We start from the raw sequence: 12,246 nt of genomic DNA on the forward strand, positions 1-12,246 counted from the left end.
AATAAATGAAATATAATTTGCAAACAATTATTTAAATATTTACTTCAAGGAATATGCCAAAATCTTCAAATATTTTGACCACAATTTTCTTGTTTTTCATTATTATTCTTTTTCTAATGGTTAGAAGTACCATTATTATAAACACCTTGATAACGGTTATTAGTACGTCTCCAACCACATCCTCAATTACAACAACAATCATGATCTTTATATTTTTATTTTTTATAATTGTTATGTATTGCTACATTCGCATCAGGGAATGAAGCAAAACTAGTAGGAAGAATTTCATAGTTTTTCATTAATAACTTATTATCTTGCTTAGCCACTAGAAGGTATGAGATCATTCGAAAAAACTTTTAAAGTCATTTTCACAATATTGTTACTTGTAGGAGCACATTAAATATTTCAATCATATAGTGTAATGTATTCCTTTGGGGAATATATATAATACAAATATACGAGTATCTCATGTTATTTCTATATATGATTTTAATGTAAAACATGTACAGGTTTTATTCAACATATATCTTCTTGATTTGAAAAATAATATTATAATTTACAAAATTTTGCATCACAATGAGTTAAAATATTAGCTCTTAAAAGCTTTATTTATTTATTTATTTATTTATTTTTTGCGTTTGATGCAACATTAGCTCTTCAAAAGCATATATTCATTTTATTATATAACATTAATGAATGCTTAATTTATTTTAAATAATATTCAATTTTTCAATTCTTTTTAACTTGAATGATAAAAATTTTATGATCTTCTAAAATATCCCAAAGTTTATGACAAGTAAGTATTTTTACTTGCATTCCGTAATAAGTATATATTGTAATCAAAATAAAATTTAAACCAATCAATTCTATTAAAAATATTTATTTTCACGTAAAAATATCAATAACTAAATGCGTGAAGGGTTTTATAAATTTATAGATATACGAATAGTGAATTATATAAATTGAATTGTTTAATAGAAAACAAATCAATTTTCAATAGTAGTTGATTAGATTGACTTACGTTACCATGAATGAGAGGTAGTGATTATAAACATCCTTTGTAATGAAGAGAAATAGATCATCCCCAAGCAAATATCAAAAAGAAAACTTTGAGAGTGGATCTTATTTCTCGGTTTCATATAGATAACGATATCAAATCTTTCACCATCTTTAGGAACAAAAAGTAAAATAAATTAATCAAAATAATGATAACATATAATGAAAGAAGAATGAAAAATAATAATAAGATATGGAACATTAAATAAAAGAAACTTCCTATAAAAATTTTGCATCTTACCGTAAAAGATATTGGAAATCATGGAGGATAAATTTGATCATCAGTAAAAGGAACTATCACTTTGAACAAGATCGTGCTGATAACATGTTATAAAATAAAGAGAGAGATAAAGAAGAAAGAAAATATGGGAAGTAATAGAGAATTTATTTTATTGATCAATAGGATGATTACAATACTTTATCAAAGTCTTTAATTATAAGCATAACAAGTATATGTGAAAAATAAAATAAAATAAAATAAATAAAATAAAGAACACACAAATTTTACGTGGAAACCCTTTCGGGAAAAAAACCACGAGTAGAGGAGAAGAAAATTCACTATGTCGAAAAATTTGAATCAAATACAAGAGGAATAGACTATGTCTATTTATAGGATTGCAAAGCCATATTCTAGTAGGATTGAAACACCTTATCCTAATCAATATAAAATAGATGGAGTTTAATAAGGTTTAAAAACCTTATTCTAAAATAAAATAAAAGAGTCTAGTTCTATATGGATTTTACTTTTATTTTATTTAAATAAGAATTTGGGTCACTTAATTCTAACAATCTCCACCTTGACACAAATTCTCAATAAACAAGTTCTTCATCGCGAACTTTCAATAAACAAGTTCTCCACCTCTTTCATAAAACCCCTTAAGGGTTTAACTTCAACAATGAACACCAACCAAGTCTAAGCAATACTCAAACTTGGTTATAGGAAGTGACTTAGTCATCATATCTACAGGATTTTCATGAGTACTAATTTTGCTCACAACAATATCACCACGAGTAATAATATGACGAACAAAATGATACCGAATATCAATGTGTTTTGTTCTCTCATGAAACATTTGATCTTTTGTAAGAAAGATGGCACTCTGACTGTCACAAAATATTGTGCTGATTTGAAGGTCTTCATTGAGTTCACTAAATAGTCCCTTCAACCAAATAGCTTCTTTACAAGCCTCGATGTCGCCATGTACTCACTTTCAGTGGTAGACAAAGTGACTGTAGTTTGCAAAGTGGCTTTCCAACTAATTGCACAACCTCGATTGTAAAGACGTAACTCGTGAGAGATCTTCTTCTATCAAGGTCTCCAAAGAAAATCAGCATCAACATACCCTATAACTCCATCTTTAGTTCTTCCAAGCGTAAACAAACATCGGTAGTGCCTCGTAAGTATCTTAAAATCCACTAAACGCTTTCCAATGTTCTTTACCGGATTTGCCATATATCGCTAAGCTGACCGATCGCATATGATAAATCGGACGTGAACAAACCATAGCATACATGAGAGATCCCATTTGCACTAGAGTATGGAACATGTGACATGTACTCAATCTCATTATCGATTGAGGAGACAAGGCCGATGAAAGTCCGAAATGGGTCGCTAAAGGAGTACTAACAGGCTTAGCACTCTGCATATTGAACTCGCAAAGAACTTTCTCAATGTACCCTTCCGACTTAGGTACAATTTACTTGCTTTTCTATCTCGAGAATCTCCATACCAAGTATCTTCTTTGCTGGTCCTAAATCTTTCATCTCAAATTCTTCACTTAGTTGGGCTTTAACCTTTCTTATCCCCCTTTATCTTTTGTCGCTATCAACATGTCATCAACATAAAGAAGTATATACACAAAAGAACCATCACTGTTTTTCTTAAAGTAAACACAACTGTCTAAACTACTTCTTTTGAAATCATGAGAAGTCATAAAGGAATTAAACCTCTTGTACCACTTGTCTTGGTGACTGTTTCAAAGCGTAAAGGGACTTTCTCAAGAAGCAAACATAGTCCTCTTTTTCGAGACTATAAAACCCTCTGTTGTTGCATGTAAATATCTTCCTCAAGTTCTCCATGCGTAAATGCGCTTTTACATCTAACCGCTCAAGCTCCAAATCATGCATGGCCACAATACCAAGCAAAGCTCGAATCGAACTATGCTTAACAACCGGAGAGAACACATCTGTGAAGTCCACTCGAATTTGATCTGTAACCCTTTGCAACAAGCCTCGCTTTATATCTGGGTTCTTCAACTCCTAGAGTCCCTTCTTTCTTTTTAAACACCCATTTACAACGAACAACCTTTTTACCTTTAGGAAGTTTCACAAGGTCCCATGTTCTGTTTTTGTGGAGTGATTCCATCTCTTCTTGCATAGCAAACATCCACTTTTCTGAGTCTTCACAACTAACTGCCTCAGAATAATTAGATGGCTCTTAATTCGCATCTATATCTTCAGCCACATTTAAAGCATAAGCAACTAGATCAACCTCGGCATACTTCTTTGGAGGTTTAATTTCTCTTCTAGTTCTATTTTTGGCGATAGAGTATTGTGGTGAAGAAGCAACTCTATTCTCAATTTTTGTTCTAGCTTGAGGAGTTGACTCTGTATTAATCTGATGCTCCACCTGCTTTTGATTTTCTTTATTGGAAGAGTCTTTAAGAGATAAGTTAGGTAGCATAGCAGCTTCATCAAAAATAACATCTCTGCTAATCACAACTTTTCTATTTTCAGGACACCATAACTTATACCCTTTTACACCACTTTATAACCAAGAAAAATGCATTTAATAGATCTCGGTTCCAATTTTCCATTATCAACATGAGCATACGCAGACACCCAAAAATCTTTAAATCGAAATAATTAGCGGGATTACGGACCATACCTCTTGTGGAGTCTTTTTCTCAATGGCAACGGATGGAGATCGGTTGATCAAAAAACATGCAGTAGAGGCCGCTTCTGCTCAAAATGCCTTCGGTAAGTTGGCATTTGACAACATACATCGAACCTTCTCCATGATCGTTCTGTTCATTCGTTTTGCAACGCCGTTTTGCTGTGGAGTATGACGAACTGTCAAGTGTCTCATGATCTCTTCTGACTTGCACAATCTATTAAACTCATCAGAACAAAACTCTAAGCCATTGTCTGTGCGGAGGTATTTTATCTGTTTTCCCTTCTGTTTTTCAATCATAATTTTCTAAGACTTAAATGCGGAAAACACATCATTTTTTTGCTTCAGGAAAAACGCCCAAACTTTTCTGGAAAAATCATCAATAAAGGTTAGCATATAATTAGCTCTACCTCTCGAAGGCACTCTAGATGGCCCCCACAGATTAGAATGAATATACTCCAACGTTCCCTTCGTGTTATGGATTCCTCTAGTGAATCGAACTCTCTTTTGCTTCCCAAAAACACAGTGCTCATAGAAATTCAGTTTGCAAATTCCTTGCCCATTAAGAAGTCCTCTTTGCTTAATTACGCCATGCCATTCTCACTCATATGCCCTAGGCGCATATGCCAAAGTTTAGTAATATCATCATCGGCAAGGAAGAGGAAGCGACAATTTGCATCACCAAGAATATGAGAACCTCAGAAAACATATAACTTGGCAATCTTTCTCGCCCTTTCATCACAACAAGGGACCATTTGAAATCTTTAAAACCCCACTTTCATGTGTATCTGCACTTTTGAATCAAGAGTACTCAACGAAATTAAATTTCTTTTCAATTCTGCAACATGCCGTACGTCACTAAGTGCTCTGACAACTCCATCAAACATCTTAACTTTAATTGTTCCAACACCTGCGATTTTACATGAAACATTATTTCCCATCAAAACAATGCCTTCAGATACTATTTCGTAAGTTGTAAACATGTGGAAGGTGCAACCTGAATCAAGTATCCACTCCTCGCTTACTTTAGAATCATTGACAGAAGCGACTAGAAGTTCACCATTGCTGTAGTCTTCTACAACATCAGCTTCACCGAAATTTTCTGGTTGTTTTCCCTTTTGATTTGCAGCCCCCCTTTTAATCTTATTTTGTAGCTTATAGCACTCAGATTTAATGTGCCCTTTCTTCTTGCAGAAGTTACAAGTTTTACCTCTGTTTGAAGACTTCGATCTACCCTTAGATTTACCACGAGGATTCCGTTCCTGTGTCCTACCACGATCATCATCAGCATTCCGATCTTATCTCTGACGAACAATGAGACCCTCTCCCTGAGAGTCAGGTTTAACCACAAGATGCTTCATCTTATCATACGAGGTTAAAGAATCATAAACCTCATCAACTGTGAGAGACTCGTGACTATATAAAATCGTGTCTCTAAAGGTTGAATAAGAAGGGGGCAACGAATAAAGTAGAATCAACCCTAGATCTTCCTTATCATCTTGAACCTCCATGGCCTCCAAGTTTGAGAGAATTTCTTTAAACAACATTAAGTGTTAGGTGTCTGATGCACCTTCCTCCAAACGATGAGCATAAAGACGCTGCTTCATATGCAACTTACTTGTTAGAGTTTTCGAGATACATATTTGTTCTAGCCTCTTCCATAATGCAGCAGCAGTTTTCTCTTTCATCACATCCTGTAAAATTTCGTTGGACAAATGCAGATGTAATTGTGTTAATGCCTTTAGATCTTTACGTTTTTTCTCTTCATCTGTTAATGTCGAAGGCATCCTCTAGATCCATCTGTGCAAGAACTGCTTGCATCTTAATTTGCCACAACGCAAATCTGGTGTTGCGATCCAACAGCGGAATTTCATACTTCAAAGACGCCATTACCGTGATCGAGATAAATAACCCAGAAGCTCTGATACCAATTTGTGAAAAATAAAATAAAATAAAATAAAATAAAATAAAGAACACACAAATTTTACGTGAAAACCCTTTTGGGAAAAAAACTACGGGCAGAGGGGAAGAAAATTCACTATATCGAAAAATTTGAATCAAATACAAGAGGAATAAACTATGTCTATTTATAGGCTTGCAAAGCCATATTCTAGTAGGATTGAAACACCTTATCCTAATCAATATAAAATAGATAGAGTTTAATAAGGTTTAAAACCTTATTCTAAAATAAAATAAAAGAAGTCAGTTACATATGGATTTTACTTTTATTTTATTTTCCATCGTATTTTATTTAAATAAGAATTTGGGTCACTTAATTCTAACATTATAAAAGAGGTAGAGATCTAATTTTAATAACTGATAGAGATTTAGTTAATAAGATATTCATAACAATTATAATGTTTTTAATAAATTAATAATTGATTTTTTATAAAATTACTTATAATAAAATCAGAAGGAAGATCATTTCAGAAATTTCCAAATTAAGGTAGGGAAACTGAAAAATTATAACCCATGACAGCGACAACTATAAATTGAAAAACTCTCTGAAGTGTTTCAATCTTTCTTCCCTTTTAACACTGAGAATATATCTCAACAAAAACAGAGGAAAAGTAAATAATTTTTTTTAAAAGAAAACCCAAAGCCATGTCTAATAGGTATACTCACGGCAATAGACAAGACGGCGACAACAGAAATAATTTCCAAAAATCCCAGAAGAAATTCATCCCCAAAAATCAAAATCAAAATTCAAATTCAAATCCAAATCGAAATCGAAATCGAAATCGAAATCCAAACCCAAACCCTAATCCCACCTCCCTCTCTAATTCCATCAGGCAACCCCTTCCCAAACAGCACGATGCTCCGCCTTCCAGCAGCCGTCTTCGCATGGGAGAGAATGGGGATTGGGTGCCAAACAGAGCAACTCCATCCAGTCTCTCTAACGGGAATTTCGTAAATTACTTGCCACAAGATGAAGCCGTGGCGGCGGGCCTCAGCGCGGAGGAAGGAGGATTGGATCCAGTGGAATCACAGAGAGTTGTTGACCTCTTAAATAGAGAGTTGGCTTGCTTGCTTAAGCTCAGTCCCAGGGAATTCTGGAAGCAAGGTATTTTAACTGATATTTGATCGTGTTTTTATCCTTTTTAAATGCATTTACGGTTTTTTTTTCTCTCTCTCGAAGTCTTATTTATTGTGCTTGTTTGCCAGTGGCTGGCGACACTTCTTTGCATGAATTTTTGGACAGCTTCTTGCAATTTAGAAGCAGGTGGTACGATTTTCCTCATCGCGGTGTGAAAGGGATCGTAGCAGGGATTATTGTTGGAGAGTCTGAACTAAGCCGCCGTGTCTTCATGATGTTGTATCGAATGTAAGTTTGAAGTCTTATAACTCTTTCTTACATATTCACCCTTTTATCTGGTAAATTGCAATGGACCTTCTTGCTATTTTAGATCTTCAAATCGGGACCCTGGTGCTAGAGCCGTCGATAGCCTTAGTGTCAACGACCATGCAGGTAGGTTGTCTCTTTTCCTTGTCTTCTTGTTGGAGGATGAATGTATTTTAGTCTGGTCACATGTGCTGCTCAATCTTTATCCCCAAAATTGTTGTTAAATTTCTATGTATAAGAGTATTTTATATGCACATTTTTTTCACTAATTCTTCCTGTAGTCATCTTGCAGGAGAAGAAATTGCTTGACTTGCCCAAGTTGTTGGACATATGCGCTATTTATGGTCATGAAAATGATGATCTGACTAAATTGCTGGTAAGCCTTCTTTTGTACAAAGTGATTGAAGACTTGATTTCTTTTCTTTACATGTTTTTAACCTTTCTAAGGCTTATATTTGAGCTAGTGCTTTGAAGGCAATCTGTTTTAATTCCCGCTGCAAGTAACTCTTCTTAACTAAGAATTTACTGCTTCCTTTTCATTACAGTTAGATTTTTGCTTGATAAGCTTCAAATCCATTATTGTCAAAAGGAGATGTTTTAATTTATTGATCCTGGAGATGCCTCTAATGGTCACCTAGAAATTTCAAATTGCAGTAAAACCTTTCAGAGTCAAACAAGGCATATCAAAACGGTTTAGATAAAAATTACTTCCTATGGTTTCTAATTTATGTAATCATATTAAATAGCTAAATTGCAAATTGGCCACGGACTTTTCCACCTTAAATTCATTCTTCTAGGATGTAAAGTGCTGCATGTCTATACACTTTTATTTCAAAGTATTCTGTATCTCATAGTTGTGCAAGGTAGGAGATTTCCTTGAATGCGTCAAGCGAGTCCCCTTCCTGCTCTTATTCAGGTCTTTCCTCTCTCTCTCCTGGTCTTTCTCACACTTGATTTATTTTCAGATTTCAAATGCTCTGAAAGCTCAGCCTACAATCCATGATAATCTGACTGGGGTATTGTCTCATTTCTTGAGTATTGTTCACACAATGCATGAACGCTGCAGCACATCTTTGGAGGTACTTTGTAATCTGCTTTGAGTCTTGAACAGTTTTTTCCTTGTCTGAGTGATATGTTTGACAGTTTGTGCATTTCTGTTAGTTTCTCCCTTTATCTGTAGCTTTGCTTAGTGATGACACTCACAATTGCTTTCTTATGTGTTGCTAATACTGGATAGGTCCTTCTCTCTTCTGGAAATCATGGGGATCATGGATTTTATCGGCTTCATACTGACTTTTTGGAGGTTTGTTGTTGTTATTGCTTTTATCATGCACTGAACTCACAGTTGGAAGATATTATGGCATTGTATTTTATTTTTAGGGATGATTTTCACCTGGAAAAAGAAAACAGATGCCCAGTATGTGTATTTTGAACAAAATAATTTTCATTTTATCTCAATATGAATAAACAAACATTTATAAATCCAGAGTATCACAGACATGTGTCAAGAAGGGGTGGAGAACTTGCCAAAACAGGAAGTTGTAGTATTATAGGATGACCTCCTGAATCAGTGGCTTATTCCTATCTCAAGTTGATTTTCTCTGCGTCTAGAGGAGCTTTAAAATTATTTGATTACTTCTTGCGACAGGTGATGGACTTTATTAATGATGCCATTGTATCCATGGATGCTTTTATTACCGCGTACAGACCTGCAGCTGTTTTTTTCTCTTGCCCTGTTGAAATGAGGTACCTCTTTTATTACTGGAATTTCTATTCTATATGAAGTACGCTTTTCTTATTCATGCAGTAAGAACCGTGGATGTTGTAAGAAATTTTATGGTTGTGAGTAGATATTTGCACTGGACTTAACCTAACTGATTGTGGATCATAACTACTTTATGTTGTTATTGTCTTAATCCTTTTCTTTTGTTATTATGTGGGGAATTTCTTTGTGAATGTGTCCCATCTTTCCCTTTTTCCTTGTAAATTATACAGGAAGTTATGCTTTGATGCGATTTTAATATAAAACTTCTCTATCTATGCAGTTATGGAAATGAAGAATTGATCACAGCTCTTTCACGTCTGCATGACAATTTACTTCCATCTTTGCAGCGAGGTTTTCAAATCAGTACTAAATCAGGAGAATTCACAATGCTAACAGATATTGCTATAAGTTTGAAGATGTTATCTTTGAGAATAGTCGAACTTGGTTGGAAACTATTAGATATTTGCTATCTTAGTGATGAAGTGTTTTTGGATGGACATCCCATTCCAACTGCATCAAAGATGTTTCCAGCCACAGTGGAAGATCCATTTATAAGAGCAGATATTTTAGTTCAAAGTCTTAGGGAGATAAATGGAGTTTCATTGCAAAGTCTGGAGAACGAGAAACAAGATACTTTCCTTAAGAGTGTTGAAAAGAATTGCAATATAATGAGCAAACTTGAGAATTTGCAGAATACTGGTCAGTGCATTAATTAAAATCATTCCTTTACTTAAAGATTGAGATACTTCCGTTATAATCAATTTCTATTTCTATATACTACAATGGGAGGAATATTGGGGAAGAGAGAAGAAGGAACTTAAAATAGGCTTAGGTGCCTCTCCCCATAACGCTGGTAACAACCTTGCTGAAAACTGCTTAGATGTCAGCCTTAATGCCCATTTGGGAATCAGCAACATATATTTCCTTTTTTAAGTCTATGAATATGGTAATCATATTACAGTGTTATTTATTTTGTTTCTCATTGCAGTTATAAATTGTGCACTTTAGATGGAATGGCGTATTTCTATTGTTATCTGATTAGAAGGACAATCATTATCTGAATACATGGTGGAGAGTGATTTATGTATTGCTGTAATAGTTGTGAACTGGGGCTTTTTCTTTTCTGAAGTCATATAATCATTAAACTTTTGCAGTGGAGGATGTCAATAGTTCACCAATCCTTCATTATTCTTGTTCGTTCATAAATGTGCTTGCACTCCTATACAGTAATTTGTATTTGACAACTTTTGTGCAGGGTGGATATTCATGGATGATGAACAGTTTCAGTATCTATCTGGGATTATGACGTTTTCAACAAAGGGCATTGCTAAAGAGCAAACCCCTAAACCCCCCATGTCAGCCCTGGCGACAAGCAGCAAGGTACAGATGGATGAAGATGCAGCAATTATGCAATCAAAAATCAGCCAAGTTAAAGATCTCTTTCCTGATTATGGCAAAGGGTTTATAGCTGCATGCCTTGAAGTTTATAACCAGAATCCAGAAGAGGTTATTCAGAGGATTCTTGAGGGAACACTTCATGAAGATCTGCTGGCCTTGGACACTTCCCTGGAGACAATGCCAGTGCCCAAGTCTGCTTCAACCCTGAGCAGGAATGATAAAGGGAAAGGGAAAATGGTTGATGCTGATAAAGGGAAAGGGAAACTGGTTGACACCATAGCGGTATCCTCAACCACAACTGTACCGGTAGTTAACAGACAACCAGTTGAAGGTCCATCTGTTTCATCCTCATCTACAGTTGGGAGGTTTATTAGGAAGTCTAAAGATGACTCGCCCGATTCTGCTACTCTTGATAGCAGAGATGAAAACGATTCATTAAGAAAAGTTGCTTTGATTTCTCAGTACGAGTATGAAGATGAGTATGATGACTCTTTCGACGACCTAGGTCTAAGTGTTGCAGAGTCAGGGGTGGAGGAAACTGAAATATTAAGTGACAAACTCAGCTCGAACTTTGGAAAGAGTCAACCTGAAAGTTCTGGTCAAACTATGCCTAGTTCAAAGTGGGGCTCAAGAAAGAAACCCCAATACTATGTCAAGGATGGTAAGAATTATAGTTATAAGGTTGCAGGTTCAGTTGCAGTTGCAAATGCCAATGAAGCCTCATTAGTAACCCAAGCTCAGGAGGAATTAATACATGGCCTCGGACGCGGTGGCAACCTTCCCCTTGGTGCAGTTAAGAAGCTGGTGGAGCATGAGGAGCAAACCAACCAGCCTGATGTTTCTGAAACAGGAGGGAGGGAACATACAAGGAACCCTAGGGGCAGAGGAAGAAGGGGAGGAGGAAGACAAAGAGAGTCGCAGGCGGAGCAAGAAAACCTGCCCGACAACACTGAAGCTGAAGAGAGAGGGAATGTAGGAAATCATAGGGGCAGGGGAAGAAGGGGTAGTGGCAGGCATAATAATTACAGGAAGGATAGGGCCATGAATAAGCATTTCTCTGGATTGACTGGTTTTTAGACACACATGAGACAGAGATACGCATTCCTATTCAAAGGGACCCTTATTTCATACACAACTTTCCTTGAAATCTATTTCAAGAATTGTAAGTACTTCTCTTTTGAGTTGCATTTTACGCAGGCAGTTGAGAATTCAAAATCTACATGTAAGTTCACCCCTTCACTTTGGATAAATTTTTTGTTTACTTATCGAATTCCATCTTTTCATGGAGGTTGATTCAGATTTCAGAGTATAGTTGCCCCGCATGATGATTTGTGTACTTATGTAGTGTTAGTATATTTTTGTCATTTAAAATATTTTAATATTTTAATATTTATATAAATTTGAACATATTGATTATTTGTTTTTATATAAATTTTGAAATGTTGAAATATTCCTATTTGTCATATTTCATAGGCTTAGCACACAATTTTGCTTTTGAACTTGACCACTTCTTATCTGATGTTTAAAAGAATATCTGACACAAGTTGGAATACAAAATTCAGTAATTGCAAAAATGTAAAAGAAGTTAGAAACCATACCAACCAATTCAAAAATAACCCATCAAACATAAAGACGTATTTAAGCACAATTCAGTATACGAAATTATTCATTAAACATAACAAAAAAAAAAGGTCAGAAACCATACCAATCACAACAATTAAAAAATAAACCATTAAACAGAGTCATGTATGTAAGCACGGCTCAGTATAGGAAAATTATTCATCCAGCATA

General features: G+C 35.1%; 1 protein-coding gene across 2 annotated transcripts; it reads left to right on the forward strand.

Annotated features, from left to right (window-relative positions):
* The first annotated feature begins 6,389 nt into the window (after nt 1–6,389).
* LOC108460780 (uncharacterized) lies at nt 6,390–11,887 on the forward strand. Of its 2 annotated transcripts, XM_017760424.2 has the most exons (9): nt 6,390–7,013; nt 7,115–7,274; nt 7,357–7,418; nt 7,574–7,668; nt 8,258–8,371; nt 8,530–8,595; nt 8,941–9,038; nt 9,338–9,756; nt 10,313–11,887. In XM_017760424.2, exons 1-9 carry the CDS (start codon nt 6,554–6,556, stop codon nt 11,530–11,532), a joined length of 2,694 nt encoding a protein of 897 aa, XP_017615913.1. In that variant the 5' UTR covers nt 6,390–6,553; the 3' UTR covers nt 11,533–11,887. The 2 variants fall into 2 exon arrangements, with proteins under 2 accessions (XP_017615913.1, XP_017615914.1); XM_017760425.2 differs by lacking the exons at nt 6,390–7,013; nt 7,115–7,274 and having other exon boundaries at nt 7,585–7,668.
* Nucleotides 11,888–12,246: the final 359 nt, after the last annotated feature.

The sequence above is a fragment of the Gossypium arboreum genome, chromosome 1, assembly GCF_025698485.1.
Source record: "Gossypium arboreum isolate Shixiya-1 chromosome 1, ASM2569848v2, whole genome shotgun sequence".
In the NCBI taxonomy this organism is placed as follows: domain Eukaryota; kingdom Viridiplantae; phylum Streptophyta; class Magnoliopsida; order Malvales; family Malvaceae; genus Gossypium; species Gossypium arboreum.

Coding starts and splice junctions, on each gene's coding strand:
- LOC108460780 (XM_017760424.2), top strand. CDS start 6,554: ATGTCTAATAGGTATACTCACGGCAATAGACAAGACGGCGACAACAGA. Junction 7,669..8,257: donor ATGATCTGACTAAATTGCTG/GTAAGCCTTCTT, acceptor ATTTATTTTCAG/ATTTCAAATGCTCTGAAAGC. Junction 8,372..8,529: donor GCTGCAGCACATCTTTGGAG/GTACTTTGTAAT, acceptor AATACTGGATAG/GTCCTTCTCTCTTCTGGAAA.